We start from the raw sequence: 18,449 nt of genomic DNA on the forward strand, positions 1-18,449 counted from the left end.
GATCCATTTGCTACCAATTATTTTCTTTCTTTCTGGTTTTGGAACTAAATCGAAAACATCTCTATTTTCTATTGTATGAATCTCTGAATCCATTGCATCTTTCCATAATGTTTATTGAGGGCTTTCTACCGCTTCTTGAAATGTCATAGGTATTTCCACACAATGAAAATCCATATGTTCTTTTTTTTCTTTTGTCTTCTCTTTGAAACCAAAGTTTGAAGGCTCAAACTTCAATCCTTGATCTTCAAAATGTTTCTTGGCATCTGCCTGTGATCTACATTTTGTTCCATTAGGTCCATAAAAGTATATATCTTTTCGTCCCTTGGATTCACCTTTCTGTCTCACTTTTATTTCCTTTCTCCAACTGTCAGGTAGATCATTGTTTACTGCGGGTGGTTGAACTATATCAGGTTCTCTATGTACTGGTACAGGAACTTTATTTATAATTATCTTATTTTTGTCTTGTTGAATTTCTTTTCCACTGTAGAAATCTGATTCATCTTCTTCTTGGTCGGTTTCGTTTTCTTGATCTGTTTCATCTTCATTGTTCTCTTCTTGTTCGCCTTCATTTTTATTCTCAGGCCAATTTACGCTATAGACAAATACAGTATCCTCACTTGAATAACCATTGATGGATGTTATCCCTTTCTTGCTTTCATCAAAACGAACATGTTTGGTTTCAATGACTTTGTCATTCTCGTAAGGAAACCTTATTCTATAACCAATTGTTTTCCCAGCATAACCAACAAGAATTCCTGGTTTTGCTCTTCTAGTTAATTTTGATTCTCTAAGGCCAGCTATGTGTACGAATGCCAAACATCCATATTGTTTTAGATGTCCCACTGAAGGTTTTCTGTTTCTCCATAGTTCTTCGGGTACTTTTTCTCCAGTTTTGGAATGTGGAAGACGATTTGCTAAATAAGTACAGGTATACACAGCTTCTGCCCACATCTTTTGAGGCAATGAAGATTCCTCTAATAATGTTCGCGTTCCATCAATCAGGGTTCTATTGAAGCGTTCTGCAACTCCATTCATTTGGGGAGTATAAGTGTTGGTACGTTCAATTTTAATGCCATCATGTTTCAAAGCTGTTGAGCACGCAACTGATTTTTGTTTCACTGAGCGCCATGTTATAGGTGAGGATCCAAGATAAACTATATACCCGCTATGGGAACATCTCGTGTCTCTATTTTCCACCCAGTCACTGTCACTGTAGATCACAAGTTGGGGATTATTGACTTTCTGATATAACAGTCCATAATTTGCTGTAGAGATAACGTAATGCAGCAACTGTTGCAAATAAAACCAGTGCTTCTGACCGAGATTACTGTTATACTGTGATAACATGATAACAGCATATAGGATGTCTGGACGGGTACGTTGGGCCAGAAATAATAAACTGCCAATTGCTTGTCGATATGGGATATCCTTCATTAGTTCTCGATCTTCCTCTGTTACCGGACAATCCTGTTTTGTTAAAATTGTCTTTTATCATGGGCAGGCTAACTGGATTTTTGTCGCGAAAACCGAACTTCTGACTAATCTTGTTTACATATGTCATTTGATGCATCTTCAGGGTTCCGTCTTGTCTAAAATCAAAAACCACACCTAATAGGTTTCGAATTGGACCCAACACTTTCAGTGTATATTTTGTAGATATGGTTTGAAAAGCTTCTTGAGCCAAAGCTTGATTTCTCGCCAAAACCACCAGGTCGTCAACGTAAACAAGTATTATTATGTTAAACGATTTATGGTATATACAGTTCGTGCCGATAACCTTAGAGAAACCCAGTTCTCTAAAACTTTTATCCAACTCGAGGAACCACTGTCTTCCACTTTGTGGTAACCCGTACAGTGATTTTTGTATACTTAGACAGTATTTGTCTTGATCTGCCTTCTCATAGCCAGGGATTTGTTTCATCAGGACCTTTTTGTCAAGTGTTCCGTACAAATAAGCATTCGTGACGTCCATATGTGTATGGACCCATCCCAAACAAATGACAAATAATGATACAAATAATCTTATCAGTGAAAAATTAACCACATGGGAAAACGCATCCTCATAGTCTATGCCTTCCACCTGCCCGTAGCCTTGAGCTACTATTCTGGCTTTGTATCGGACTATGTCACCTTCATGATTTCTTTTTAACGCATTATCCCATCGGCAGCCCATAATCTTTCCCGGTGGTTTCAGCGTTAAAGTAGCCACTTGTCTTTCTTCCAGAACGTTCATCTCTAGGTCCATAGCTTTCGTCCATTCCATGTGTTGTGGTGACGTAATGGCTTCTTGATAATTCAATGGGATTTTAACCTCTGTACAACATGCGGCAATGACGTCTGCAGAGTTTTCAGGTTTATTGTTCGTGGTCATGAATTCAAAACAACTCAAATCACAATTCAATTGGTTTTCCCTCATGTATCTTATAACATCTTTCATCGACCTTAATTTGATATCTTCAGGATCATAGTAGTAAACAACACGTCGACCAGCTGTAGCCCCCGTTTGCCTTATTTTGACCTGTTTAAGCCATCCATTTGGTAATCCAATAAGAGGTATACATCCTTCTCTTCTTACCCGCGGGGCAACCACTGTTTGGACGATTTCAGATTCTTCGTCTTCACTCTGCTCTTCAAGATCGGATTCAATCCCATCTTCAGTTTCTTCTTGCTCTGATGTAGGTGTACTTGTGCTAAGGATTGTTCCCGTATCTTCATTTTGGATGGCCCAGAAAGTAATGCGTTCTTGTTCATAGTCAACTTCAGGGTTAACATAACCATCTTTCTCTTCTATAAATGTGACATGCTGTAAGGAACTAATTTTGCCGCTTCGTAAAAGTAGGGCAATAACGAGGCAGAACGTATTTAGTATCAAAATCCTTTTAATCTACTCACAACCTTGTCGTTGAACCTTGTGGCCTGGGGGTGAATTTAGGAGCCCGTCTGTCTGCTATCGCGTCTCCTTCCAATCTGCCGACTCTCCCGATAAAACGTACCCCGGAAGTCCAAATCTAGGTGGCGCCCAGCTACACATATTCCGCCCTCACTTTCCGGCGCCATCTATGTGGGTCTTGCATTCTCCCGCCCCGCAAAAACGCCGCCAGACCACAAGATGCAATCATATCATACATTACACTAGATAAGAATAATTAATCAATTCAATAATACGTTCAAAACGAAGAATAACAAAAGGTGTTAGAGTGGTTAGTACAATATATATATTTATTTCCTTTTATTTGGAATTGGGCAAAGTCCCCTCACTTGACTTGACTAGCGTTGGTGCAGTCCACGTACTTGGGCATACGGTTTTGGGAGCTGACGGTTGCTTACCACTGGTAGCCGGTGGCTTCGTCTCTGCTCATTCGTGCGAACAACGCGTCGCTGCACCTGGCACTCCTTAACCCTATGTCCTCGAAAGCCACATTTATAGCACTGTCCTCGAAACACGCGTGAACGAAGGGATCTCTGACATGGTGGGCTGGTTCTTCGGGTCACGTTGGGTCGGTCAATTCGGTTTTCGTGGGTTGACGTTTTATGTTGCACAACTCGTGTCTCCCGTGTATCGATCCCCGTATGCACAAAAGTGACCATCTGTGGCGGCCGTGCTGGAGGTTGGATTCTTGCGCTATCGCCCGCGTCGGAGAGGATTAAAACGTCCTTGTCGACCACTTCGGGAAAGGCGTATGGGGGTGTTTCGCACCGATAGTCCAATGGGCCAAACAATGAAAACTCCATGGCGGCGTTGAGATATATTTTGTGGTCTGAATGGTCCTGCGCCACTCCTACGTGACTGTTGATCACTGTTTCGCCGTGTCGCAGTGGTACATCCATGGCCAGTAATAATACTCCTGGTACGCCGTAACGTTTTCGGAAGTCCACTGGATCGATGGTCATCTTTGGCTTGGTAGTGGATGGCAAAATCCGATGATAAACGTCCAACGAAATGATCGGGAACGGCAAATTGGCTTGGATATGAGCGTGCAACGGCACTTCATCATCGCCTACGAATATTATCATGGTGGCCTCTGAAAAAGAAAGTGGTTAACGTGTTTATCGAGCGTTTCGTATGAGTTCCTGTTGGGTCGTAGCCCCAGGAACAGGCTCAGGCTTAAAAGTGAACGCATCAATTGATATGTCCTTGACACATCCAGCCTCCAACAAAGTGGGCCAGGCACGTTCTATTTGCCTGCGTGAACGAAACTGCTTTGAGTTCGGTACTGGAGTATAATAGTAGACGTCACCTATACGTCCCTGGTTGGCATTCTTACGGTAAACCAACTCACGAGTCCATCCCAGATATAATGGTTGTAAGTATTGTGAAGACAAGTTGCTACTACTTGCGCCCTGGTTGCTGTGGGTCACATCGTCGTAGGGTTCTGGTTCTAGCAGGCTTGTTTCTCCAACTATTTCCTCTGAATCAGGGCCAGGTGGGTGTACTTCTATCATTCCCGTGTCAACGTCATCTGATTCCGAATCGTCCTCGTCCCTTAACAGTGTGACGTGGCCTGTAGGATCTCCAGTGGATTGAGCCTCATTGGCCTGTGATACGAAGTATTTTAACTGCTCAATGTGCCACTTCCCCGCATTTGTGCCGGTTCGGACTTCCTCTAACTCATAAGTCAATGGACTGTGCTTACGGATGATTTTGTACGGGCCTTGCCATTTGGGGAGGAGTTTTGCCATAACGCCTGCAGCTGCATTGGACAACTTGTGTGTACGTTTCCATACTAACTGCCCTTCCTCCATTTCCGATCCAGAATAGTTCAGATCATAGTAATGTTTCTGCATCTCTTGGGCTAGTCTGGCAAACTGCTGTGCATTATCTAGGGCTTGATGTAGTTCTGTTAACGGCCCTTTTTCGTATTCTTGAAGGGTAGTCGTGTCTAGGTCGTCCGCTACTGTATGCTTCTCTTCCTCCCATGGCATATGCGGTTCTCGGCCGTAAGTGAGGTAGAAAGGAGAAGCTTTAACAGTCGCATGATGAACGCTATTGATAGCAAGTTGATGCAATTCCAGTCCCAAATCCCATTTGTTATGTGCATTACCTACATACATACTCATTAGCTCTCCTAGAACTCTATTCACTCGTTCGCTCAGGTTCGTCTGGGGATGATATGGCGTAGTGAAATTAGGTGCTATTTTCATTAGACGGCACATCTCCTGCCATACTGCGGATGTGAATTGCGTTCCATTATCTGAGAGGACTCGTTCGGGACAACCATGACGTGTGACATACTTCATGAAGACATTCGCAACTGTAAAAGCTGTTATGTTGCGTATTGAAAATAACTCAACGTATTTAGTAAAATAATCGACTATTACCACAATATAGCGATTGTTTCGTGCAGTGGTTAAGAGAGGTCCCATCATATCAATACCCACTAATTGATTCGGGCCATTAGTTGATGTGTTGATAATCATTTTACCTGAGGGTTTCGTATTTCTGGCTTTGTACTGTTGACAGGTGTTACACCTTTTCAGCCAATCATATATCAGTTTTCTAAACCCTGGGTAATAAAATTTCCTTGTGATCTTTCTTTCGGTGACTAGCCGTCCTCGATGTCCAGCGGTAGGGTGATTATGATACTGATCGAAGAGTCGCTCATGGAGTGACCGAGGTATCACTGCTTTAGCGGGCTTAGAAGGAGTGGACTTACGGTACAGAATATCGTTTTGTAATTCGTAGAGGTCGTGTTCGACACCATCACGGAGAGTTGACAGGATAGGACTCCAAAGGTCGTCTGTTTCCTGAGCGTACTTGAGGTCCTTTAACAGTATAGGTTCAAGCATCTGTTGTCCGGCTGCGAGATAAATAGTTAGCAATTGTTTTAGTGGTATTGTTTTATCCTTTTCCAACAAGGTAACAGATCGGGATAAAGCATCTGCAACTCTATTTGCCTTCCCTGGTATATACACCACATTAAAGCTAAATTCTTGTAAGAGCAGCGCCCATCTGATTAGTTTACTTTTTGGGTTTTTAAGATTGAACAACCACGTCAATGCTTTGTGATCGGTGACAACGGTAAATTCCCGACCCTCTAAGTGATACCTGAACTTTTCCAGAGCGTAAACGATTGCTAGACACTCCTTCTCCGGATTGCTGTAGCGTTCCTCGGCCCCTCGAAATATACGACTCGTGTATGCAAGTGGTACCTCTTTGCCGTTCTGAATTTGTGATAGCATCGCCCCTATGGCATGTTGGCTGGCATCAGTGGTGACAATAAACGGTTTGTCTGGATCTGGGATATGAAGAACGACCGCATTAGCTATACTTTCCTTAATAACGTGAAAGGAATTCTACTCCACATCGCTCCATCTCCAGGGTATGTTCTTTCGTTTCAAGTATTGCAGAGGTGCAACAATCTCAGCGAAGTTGGGAATGAACCTCGTGTGATATGTTACCATACCCAGGAAAGTCGCGAGCTCGTCGACGTTCCGAGGTGCAACATACCTCCGTATGGCTTGTACCTTGTCTTCGTTGATCTTTACACCCTCATTGCAAATGATATGACCCAAAACATTTACCTTACTACATGCGAAAGCGCATTTCGAAATTTTGATTGTGAGACCGGCCTTCTCCAATTGTGTGAAAACGAACCTCAGTGCTTTGAGATGTTCGGCCCACGTTTGACTTGCGATGATGATATCATCTAGGTACCAGAAGACTCCTAGGCGGTTCCCATGTTTTAGGACACGGTCCATGAGACGCTGGAAAGTGGAAGGACTCGTCTTAAGGCCAAAGGGCATACATTTAAATTGATATTTGCCACTATCCACTACAAAACCTGTGTATTTCTCACTTCCCGGATCCATTGGAACTTCCCAGAAACCTGCTCGTAAATCCAATCTTGTCACATACTTGGGTTTCCTGATCTTCTCAAAAATATCATTGATACGGGGCAAGGGATACGGGTCATCTTCGATTACATCGTTAACCGATTTGTAATTAACACAAACTCGTCGACCGCCGTCCTTTTTACCCACTATGTGTATTTGACTCGCCCACGGTGATGTAGAAGGGACAATAACGCCATCTCGTAGCATCGTCTGTACCTCTTCATCGACAATCTCTCTCTTCTTGCCGGTAAACCGTCGTGGTTTCTTTTGTACTGGTTGCGACCCTGGTTTTACTTTGATTTCATGATGTAGCCAGTCAGTTCGCCCTACTCGATTGGTGACAACTGTTGGAAATTCTCTAAGGAGATTAATTAATTCACACCTTTGCTGAGGAGTAGTGTTATCCGTATCTAGGACCTTATGAACGTCATCCAGAACGTGTACGGGAACCTCTTCCTGTGCGCTCCTTTGTTCACAGTCCATTCGGTGTAAGCTGGTTACGTGGTTACTCCATCGCATCTCGTAACGACTGAAATCAATGATTGCTCGTATCCGGGTCAGGAAATCAGTACCTAAAACCATTTCACACGGTAAAGAGCCAATGACGTTAAAAGTGACTTCACCTGTGTCGACGTTATTTACTTGGGTTGGCAATATTACTTGCCCAAAAATAGGTATAGTTTCCCCATTAGCTTGAAAACAGATAGAGGGATTGTTATTGAGTATGTATTCTCCTAACGTGTCCAAATACCTCTTAGTTATAAAACTAGCTTCTGCCCCAGTATCGATGCATGCCAATAATTCATTTTTATTTGTTACAGTTAAAAACACTCCAAATGATTGTCGCAATTTCATACTTAATAATGCAGGGGTTTGTTGATCAGAGGATTGAACTCCTGCGTCTTTCAATCGTACCTCTAGTTTTCCTTCTTCATTTCCGCTGTTACAGGAGGCTCCTCCTTTTTTGTAGAACGGGTTCGCTGACTTCTGTTACCAGCTACCCCCCCTCTGCTATACGGACCTTGATATCGACCAATATTGCTTGTCTGGGAGCAAAGGCTAGGTGGATGACCGAACTGGTCGCAGTAGGGGCAGGGCTGATTGTAGACAGTGTTCATCAGTGTTGATGCTGTACTACCCACAGAACTCGTATGAGTTGCTTGCGGACCCATCATCTGCTCCATGCTTTCAACAGTCTGCCGAAACTCATCTAAATCATCCTTGTTATATGTCATCAAATGTTGAGCATAAATTGGTAACACATTATACTTCAGAGTAGTGACCAACTCTGCTTGTGGTATTGGTTGACTTAACATTAGGTTTTTTTGTATTACCCGGTCCATAAAACTGCTGACCGACTCCACGTTTGTCTGCCGGGTGTTTTCAATTTGAAACCTCAGATTCTTCTCACGTCCATCTGGTATGAAACGTTTCCCAAACGCTTTTTCGAAGAGCTGCCAAGTCCAAGTGGTTGGGTCATAAGTTGTTTCAAAACCATCGTACCAGATGCGAGCGCTACCTATAAAAATAGTTCTGGCGATAGCAGCTAAATCCGCAATCTCCAGTTGCTTAACATTCATATATATCATCAGTTCCTTGAGAAAAGCTCTAGGATTTTCGTCTGAACCAGAAAATGTTGGTATGGGTATTTTTATATTACTCACGCTTGACCCCAAGACAGTGGTGCCATATTGTGATCCCATCGAGGTTCGTCTTCCGGAACCAACGGTCGACCCCAATGACAATCGGGTCGGTGGCAGAGGTTGTATACCACCTGGCTGGGTCTGTTGTCCAATCGGGCTACTGAAGTGGACGGCCCGTGGTTGTGGATCACTTCAAGTCGGAACTGAAATATGAAATGGAGACCCTCCTTGTGGTGTGTTAGGCGTTGTTCGTGGTGGGGTATACGACCGTAGTCTTTGCAAGCGTTGTGTCATACTCGGCGAGGTCGGTCCTGAATGTTGAGGCGTACCACCGACAGAGGGAGGTGTTGGTGCGGTAGATGGGGGAGGTGTAACCAAATTCATCGCGTCCTGTATAACTTTCATCAAGTCAGCTAGGGTATACGTTGGTTGAGGGCTGGTTGTGGTTGTTGCAACTGTCGGACTTGCTATGGCTCTACTGGCTGTCGGAGAACTCGTTACTGTGGTTGGACTTGGTAATGGCCCACTAGTGGTTAAAAAATTCGTTAGAGGGTCTTGACCTACCATCGTGGTACTCGGCTGATTGCCTGGTAATTGACCAGGTGTCGTTGGGGTGGTACACCAAGACCATGCCCTTTGATAACTCCAGTCAATTCCCCATAAACAAGGTATGATAAATCGGGTACAAAGAAAACGGGTCAACTTTATTATGAATAAAATAAGCAACCCAATTGTCAATGGCAACCATTCCATAATACGTATTACCAGTTGTAACTGACCGTAATCATGTCCGACGTAATATCGTATGGCTCTCAAACTCACATAACTGAGGGTCCAACATAGCACAAGCCAAGCCACTGCCAACAAATAATCAAAAAGGCCCAGCATACCGACAATAATAATAATAAAAATAAAAATTGATATGATATAAAAATTGATACCTTCAACCACCAAGGCTCTGCGAAAACGTAAGACAGAAGAAAGACTAGCTTCCAAGTGCAGGGCTACAACAACAATGGCGACCGTGTTGTTGTTTGCAATCTCCTCGTTCATTGGCTATGGAGGCCACGTGCCCGTATGAGTAACGAAATTGGCGCGAAAACCAGCGGCACAACAAAAATGGCGGCGACGTATTGTAAAAACGCCCCCAATTTTCGCCCATGGAAACGACGACAACAGCGTGAGGTTTCTTACGATTATGGCGACTTCGTTTTATGCATTTCCTCACTCGGGGCACCAAAATGTAAGGAACTAATTTTGCCGCTTCGTAAAAGTAGGGCAATAACGAGGCAGAACGTATTTAGTATCAAAATCCTTTTAATCTACTCACAACCTTGTCGTTGAACCTTGTGGCCTGGGGGTGATTTTAGGAGCCCGTCTGTCTGCTATCGCGTCTCCTTCCAATCTGCCGACTCTCCCGATAAAACGTACCCCGGAAGTCCAAATCTAGGTGGCGCCCAGCTACACATATTCCGCCCTCACTTTCCGGCGCCATCTATGTGGGTCTTGCAATGCTTTGATTCCATGACCATCCCGTCTTCTGGGTACCATACCCGATACCCCATCGTATTGACTGCATAGCCAACAAGGACTCCTTTCCTCGCCCACATCTGCAACTTATGTTGTCGCTTTGGTCCTGGTATATGTGTGAATACTTGACATCCAATACGCCGCAAAAATCGTCCACTTGGCTTTTTATTACGCTAGATTTCCAACGGAACTTTATCTGCCAGCTTTGAATGTCTTGACCGATTTTTCACATGAACTGCGGCGCTAACCAACTCAGCCCATAGATTGTACGGCAAATGTGCATCCTCCATAATGGCTCTAACCGTATCCAGAATGGTGCGGTTAACCCGCTCTGCCACCCCATTCATTTGTGGTGAGTAGGTATTGGTACGTTCATGTTTCAGTCCTCCTTCTCTACAATATTTGGTTAGATCATTAGCTAGATACTCCATCCCATTGTCCGTTCGTAATATTTTGATCTTTTGTCCAGTCAACAAGCAAAAGCTTCATTCTTCCGTTTCATAAAATAAACTTTCATATACCGGCTCTTGTCATCTATAAATGTGACATAATATTTCGCCCCCCCTAATGAGGGGATAGAAATTGGACCCCACACATCAGAATGTACTAGTTCTAAAATTTCATTACTCCTGATATTCGGATTCGATGGATGTGTACTTCTAGTGCTCTTCGCCATTCGGCAGGCAGTACAATCTGCTAGATTCCCACGTGGGAATTTTAGTCCTTCCAACATGTTTCTTGACGCCATAAATTTTAAATCTTCTTCGTTTATGTCACATAAACGCTTGTGCCACAGTTCAATTCCTTTCAATTGCCCAGCTAGAATGTTCTATAACCGACCTATAGCCTGCTTGATCGTTTAATCGCCCAGATATGAGGTTTCTGTTCATTCTTGGAGCATGCATTAAGTCTCGGAGCTGAAAAATGTTCTTTCCGATATAGAGCCATATGTCACCGCGACCAACCACATCTGACTTGCCTTCTGCTACATAGGCCTCCAATTCAACCGCTGTATATGTACAGAACCACTCGTTACGATAGCAAAAGTTAAGTGTTGCAGCAGTGTCAAGTGTCCACTCATCTGAACGGGTGGTATTCATAACCAGTGCTGAAGCTATGAATGCTCCTGTACTCACCTTGTTTCTCTCATTTTCCTTCTTATTGTTCTCTTTGTTATCCACCTCTTTATTACGACAGTCAGCCGCTCGATGACCCCATACGTTGCAGTAATTACATCGTCCTTGGAAACGCCTTTTTAGAGAATTAGAGGTCTTCTTTACTTGTGTTGCAAAAGCCTTTGACTTTCGTTTTGGCGCTACCTCTTTTAACTGTTGTCGCCCATATTCAGCGATAAGTTGATCCTTAATAATACCAGGAGTGAAATCGGTATCTGGAGCATTATATATGACTGACACCAAACTTTGATAAGTCTCCGGTAATGATCCTATTAATTGATACGCAACATCGGTATCAGTTACCGCCTGCCCAGCTTCATCCAGTTGTCATCGAGCATAGTAAACCTGGCCAATGAAAACAGGCATGCTTTCCCCTTCTTGATATTCAAGGTTATAAAACTGTTTTCTTAACATACCGATACGTGCTCTCGATTGTTGTTCAAATGCGGTCTTCAACGCTGTCCAAATCCCATCAGCTGTTGTTTGACCCTCGATCAAACTCCTCAAATCTTCTGATAGTCCCAGGGCTATTGTTGAATAAGCCCTTGACTCTCGGTTGATATACAACTGCTTCACCTCAGCTGATGCTGTTTGGGCTGGAGGAGTTTCTGTGTTGGCGACTATCTCCCATAAACCATGACTCCTTAATATCGTCTGCATATCGAAACTCCATGTCCTGTAGTTATGGTTGGTTCCTATTGTCACCATTTATATCAATGTTGACAAACTGTTTTAAGCCTTGGTCTGTTGTCCTTTACCGCCTTCACAAACGTCGTCCCCAGCAGAGATGCCAATTGAAGGAGGTATTTAATAACGACGGTATCAACATTAAACTTGATAATAATTTATTTGTAAAGGATTAAAACGTTAAAGAAATTGTATACATGCATTGTCAATGACAGTTGAGAGATTAGTGAGTAATATTCATGGCCGCCCATAAAAAGATGATTCAGAATGACGTCATTATTACATAAGTCCATATGGCAAAAAAACAATACAGGGTTGCTTACCATGTTTTTTATCAGAGTAAACCTTATCGCTTGAAATGCTTCTCGTAATTCTCCAATCCGTACTCTTGATTTTGGTTCATATATATCTTGAAGTGCTTTCCATGCTTCGGGCGCATTATCATGACCATCTAGAATTTTCTGGTGGTGAGTGTCTACTCCCATAGCTATCTTGCTTAACGCTCTCTGCTTTCTAGTATTATATCTTTCTATTTGTGTAGTTGTCACTGCTGCTCCTGTGGGTAAGGCATCTGTACCATCTATAATTCCCCACAAACCATCATAGAGTAAACCATTCTTCATATAAAACTTCCAGTCCATATAATTATCTTCATTTAGTTTCTCAAATGTAAAAGAGCCAACAGAGTTAATATCTCCTGAGTTACTTGCCATTTTTCTTTATAGTTTGGTCTGTATATGTCTATCTAGTTTATCTTCTAGAACATTCTTTATAGTCACTATATATAAGCCTTGTAAACCACGCTCTGTTTACCATTTGTAGAATATCTTGGATCAAAATACAAGGACTTAATGTTCAAAACGATTTAAATTCATTAAAAGATTCATTTACAGACTTATGTAAAATGCTTTAGTAATAAAGTACACTATTTAATAAGAAAAATGGGATTATAAAAACTACATGACTAGCAGGTCCAGAACCAAAAACGTAACCAAAACTAAAAGTTCTGAAACAATAGATCTGTAGGCTGTAGCAGACGACGAGATAAATGATGAGCACAGTACATAAGCAATAAAATTATTTGATTATATTTCTAACACTTCGCTCAAGCCCTGGGGGCGCGCGGCGCCTCTCCAACCCCATACTAAAAAAAAGGAATGGGCCATCTATAACGCGGCCTAGAGGACAGTACCAAGCCTTACGCTTCAAGTATATACTTTTAATATCAACCTGAAATAAACTGTTGCGGCCCAAAAATACAAAACACCTAGAAAATGATCAAAACCTGTAATTGATTTTATAAAGTATGGGAATATCACTTTGTGGCCTGTTACGCTTTTTTTATCGTAATTTTAAATTCTTCCTAGGGGTTCTCTAGATAGCCGTAACATTAAATATGAAGAGGAAGAGCTCCTGTGGGTGAAAATATTTGTACTGGATCAAGGTTAACGTTTAAAATTTATTCTTGGGAATTATCGTGCCAATGGTTAAATTAATACACTATTACAATACATCAAATATACATTAGGAATTCTTGCTTCCTTTATCAAAACCGTACACTCTCAATCCCCAATAAATTCCCGCCCCAAATACTTTAGAGCTACCCTCCCACTAAATACTCATTTTTCCCCGACACTAAATACATGCAATTAAAAAAAAACTTTGTCTCTAATAGGGATTGTTTGTCACTGCCAGGGTTTTGCCCTTTTGTTTTACCTAAAGCCAAGCCATATATTAGACGAAAGTACTTATCTCTTCGTTGGGTACCATACACCAATGCATTCCTCCAGAAACGGAAAAACGTAGATTAATGAAAAGTTTTGGCCACAGGTGAAGATTAGTAGGTGATGATGGACGAGGACTTCGACGAAGAGGTTTGCACATTCCCGATTCAGACAGATTTGTCTCTTTTGAATTTTTAATACTCTTTTAAACTTGCGGAACGAAAGCGAAGTCTGGTTCAGACTAATATTTGCGAAAACTCTAGCCTCCCAGGCCTATATGGAAAAACTTGCCTCCCAGGCTAAAGTCGTCGGACATCTCACTGCTTCTGTTTCACTCTCGCTGGTTTTATTGTATTTTTGGATGTCTTGGCACATGAAATCACGTGTTAGGGTCACTGGGTGACACCAATCGTAGGTCATGAGAGGGGCTAAGTTCTGGCCAATCCAAACATTTTAGCGGATTAAGAGAAGCGTTTATTTTCTTATTATTGAGTATATGGCGAGAAAAGGGTAAAAGTAGGTTGAAATGACTTTATGGTTCATGTATCATGACTGGCAGTGGGCTGACAATTAACGGTTTAGAAATGGCTTCTTTTGCTATGGCTTATCTGGCTTTTTATTGTTAATGGCAGTGACGATCCGAAAACCCAATCTTGACATGAATATTCCCCGATATTCCCACCAAAAAGTTCAAAACAACATTGTAAATATTTTCAGTGACAATAGTCACTGACAGTTAAAATATTTTTAGCAACTTCTAAAGTTGCCCATCGGCACGATAATTTTTAAAGGAGAATCGAAATTAAAGAAAAGGGTTGGAGTTCCCGAGCGGTCATTAAGGGGGGGGGGGCAAAGTAACCACTTAGAGCCTCGAAGCCCTGTTCTCTCGGTCCCGCGCGACTTCTGAGAACTGGGCACTCCACGACTTTCTCTTCCCTTAAAAGCGTAGGGGGGGGGGGCACGTTTCATAATGGTATATGGTAAATGAAAAATATATATAAAAATGAAGTTAAATATAAAAATAACGTAACAGGCCCAAAAATACAATACACCTAGAAAATGAACAAAAACTGTAATTGATTTTATAAAGTGCAGGAATATCGGGAATATCACGTGGAAATTATTTGGACACCGAAACTGTGGTGTCGGCGAACACACGACGGAAATAAGTCCAACGAAACATGTGAAAATGCCCAAAAATATGAAATTTTTAAAATTACATTAAAAAATTAAATAATCATTTCATTTATTTATAAAAAATACACTCTGCATCTACGTGACAAGGTCTATCAGGCGCAACCAAAATTAATATAAAATTCAATGAGGCTGTTGTAGTTCACTTCACCCAATAAATTTTGTGTAAGAATGTTTCAGATCCGTGATTGATAATAATATATAGACTGTATCCCCTCTCTCAAATTGCCTGAGTCTACGTAAGTTTTATCTATTCTTCTGATAATAACTGACAAGTAGTCTTAAGGAATAATTAATCAAAGAGGTCAGCATGGGCTTTAATCAAGTACACGATAATCAATGATTATTTACTAATTTGTTGTTCGTGTTAGAGTACCCACCTTTTAAAAAATGTTTGGTCCTCAATGATCAAGTACTCACACAGCTGTAGTGTTCAATGTTATTTCAAAGTATTCTAAATTTAAGCATCTTTACTACAGCTGTAATCCACTGTTGAATTGTAATTTCATTTCAGGAATTAGAAGTATTAGCTGCTCAGTTGAATGAATTGGCTGCTAGTGGTAGCAATAGCAATGTTCCTGGTGCAATTAGAAATGGTCGTTCTAACATTGCTAGCAGTGAAAACTCTTCTTCTCGGGTTAATGGAAGCACCCCAGACCACGGCCCATCTCTCTTAGGTGGACCAGCATCTGATTCTGACGATGATGATGATGACGAGGAAGCGATCAGATTTAATGATGGCACACTTTTAGCCTCTGACCCGCCAAGGCCGCTGTAAGTTTTATTCAGTCACTTAAATGTTATTCCTATTTTACTGCAGCCAATATTCTTTGTTGTTTAGTATCAATTAAAAAGTTTTCAGTTTTGCACCCGTTATTTCATATACTGATCTTGAATTTATGATAATTATTGAATTCTTAATGTTAAATTGTATTACAGTAATTTGTCGTCACTTCATGCACCTTAAGTAAACTTGTGTACCATCATTTCCAAGTTATGGCTAGCATTTCAGTCTCGTCATGTAGATTTAAGTTAGCACAATTTACTCCGAAAATACAAATATTCTGTCTAAAATATTATAAGCTGGTTATGAAATTGAAAAATAGCTGTCTCCGTACTTGATTTGGCTGGGATTTGCTCGACCTTTCAAATGATAGATTTCTTATTTAACATTCTAAATATTTTCAGTTTTATTTTTCCCAAGAGCTTAGTCTTGTTTATCAATTGAGGAAGGAGTACGATTCAAAACTAATATCTGCTAAGCTATTCCAAAGGTTCTTGAAAATAGGGATTGGGCGTGAGAGAAGAAAAAACTTGAAAACCCTGGTTCGGGTTTACTAATTTTTTTTTAAAAGAGCAAATAAGTTATTTTAAATTAGATAGGGATGGGCAGACGAATGACAGCAATTACAAACCCTTAAATTAATAATGAGTCTTGCCAATATGCTGTCGCCAACTGAATGCGCAGACAAGCAATTGTAATTACAAAAAAAATTGATTATTTTTGGCAATCCAGAGTTTCTATTTTGTTAACCCGCCTTTTTTGAGAAACCTGACTCAAAAATTGACCACCTTAACCTAACCGGGGCCCGGTAAAAAACCTGGGGATCCCCGACTTTCTGGGTTGGGATCCATACTTGAAAAAGCAAATCTTTGCTGTAGTTTTCAAAGAAATTCCATAAACAAACATTGGCATTTTAGCAATTTCCAAGTGCCCTTGGAAACCTGGCCTTTACAGTAGAGGTTTTTATAAATCAGTCTCTTAAAGTCTGTAACTGTTCTTTTCAGTAACTAGAGGTTATGGAAAATGTCTTCAACTCTTGATTTAAAATTTCAGTTATAAATCCATCAGCTGGATGTCCAATTTAAATGTTATAGAGAAAATATGCTTAAAAATAATGTTTAATTGGTATCAACGTTAGCATACATGCTAATGACTGGCATTTGGCTCTTTGTGGTAAATGATTTTTTTTGGCATTTAAAATTTGGTAGTTGGTACCTAAAAATAATCAGCACAACTTAAGAGGGATTTCCTGTTGCAAAAACAAACTTGTTCAGCTTGTATGTTAGATGTTTGTATAGGTATTTAAAAAAAATTTCTTTAAAATTGGGACTTGTTGATATTAAGCACCCCATAATTTAAATTAGCTTTGGTACAAATATTTACAAGTTGTAACTTTTTTCGCACATTTAAGTAGTTGATTGGTCATTTAATTATATAAGAGTGTAATATTTTTTATATTGATGAGCCGTAGTTTTGATTTAGAAAATTATAACCAATTAAGCTATTTTATATTCAAGTGAGGGCAAATTGGTGCTGATGAGAGATAACAGTTCATTGAACAACCATCGAGACAAGGAGAATAACTCTCCTCCAAAAAGTCAATTAGATCTTTTAAGGTGAGGACTGTGTGCAGTGTTAGATCTAAATGCTGTGAATATTCTGCTGCTGATCACTAACTTCCATTCACTAATCTTAAAACAAATTCAAGCTTTTTCTTCCTGTGTAACAAATTTTCATCACAACTTGCACCTTTCTTCTTATGTACTACATAGTCTATCTTCCAAACTTCTGTGCCAAGCCACTTATTTAGGAAATGAAGAATATATTAACTCATTCATTGCCGCATTTCTGTAGATGTTTTTATAGGAATTTTTCTTAAATTACTATTGTTAGATTTAGTGCATATGTTACAAAATTATATGACTGTTTTAGAATATACCCTTAAATCCTACCAAAGAAAATAATTAATAACTCACTTGCATCAACTTAATAATCTCAATAATAGGGGTAGCCCCACCCTTAATGCATGGTAACTGGACTTACCTTTCATCTACATGGTATCATAGGTAAAGTAATAACGGCCAGGCTAGTTTGAGGGGCTTTCAATTGTAACTTATCTAACTTCAAAAACAGTGTTTCTAATAGTCAATAGCCCCTTCATTCAATTATCAGGCAGTGGATAATTCTAACTATTATTTATCAGTTTCAAAAACCAGTTAGCAAAAGAAACTGTCACAAAAATCTTTGTGCTGGGATAATAAAACTAGTCTATTATGCTACTTGTGATAGTATTAACAAAAATGTCGTATGTTCAGAAATGTGGTAGCTATTTAAACATTATTTTAATCAGAGTATTTACCATTGAATAGAATATATGTTCAATTAGAGTAGTAATAATATTCAGTCGATTTGTTTTAAAATTAACAGACCTTTAAGTTTATTAGCTATGGTAATTAACCACTTTTAATTTTTGCTTTATAATGTAACATTTTCAATATTTGTATTATTCTCATAAGTAGTGAAGTTTTCAGAGTGTGGGTAAAAAAATATTAACAAACGTTTTACCTAAAAATATTTTTATCCATTAGTGCTTTCATTTTAATTCTCTTTGCTTTATGGTTGTTCCATCGAAAAAGGACTAAATGCTATATGCTACGACTACTATAGAAGGTCAAATGACCTTGTACATGTAAGATATAATTTTCATGTAAATTTTATTGCTGGTGCAGCATACAGGTCACTTTTCTATGGAACAAAATTAGAAAACTATGTTATAGATATTTTCTATATTAACTTACTATTTTTATGAAATATTCAGTTAGATCACAATAGCATGTGTTTTATTTTCTTTGCACTATTTATCCTAATTTGGTTGACA

At 40.2% G+C, this 18,449-nt stretch overlaps 1 protein-coding gene across 8 annotated transcripts in view; it reads left to right on the forward strand.

Moving 5' to 3' along the window:
* Window positions 1-18,449, forward strand: part of msn (serine/threonine-protein kinase msn) — a 79,325-nt gene that overhangs the window by 35,091 nt on the left and 25,785 nt on the right. For 6 of the 8 annotated variants that reach the window (XM_090181461.1, XM_090181463.1, XM_090181465.1 and 3 more), the window contains exons 14-15: window positions 15,302-15,561; window positions 17,089-17,187. In XM_090181461.1, the coding sequence (XP_090037587.1) occupies window positions 15,302-15,561; window positions 17,089-17,187 (359 nt within the window). The remainder of the gene's footprint in view (window positions 1-15,301; window positions 15,562-17,088; window positions 17,188-18,449) is intronic. The other 2 variants (XM_090181466.1, XM_090181468.1) reach the window with 1 other exon arrangement.

Source organism: Leiobunum rupestre, chromosome 7 (assembly GCF_980474605.1).
Source record: "Leiobunum rupestre chromosome 7, qqLeiRupe1.1.hap1, whole genome shotgun sequence".
NCBI lineage: Eukaryota > Metazoa > Arthropoda > Arachnida > Opiliones > Sclerosomatidae > Leiobunum > Leiobunum rupestre.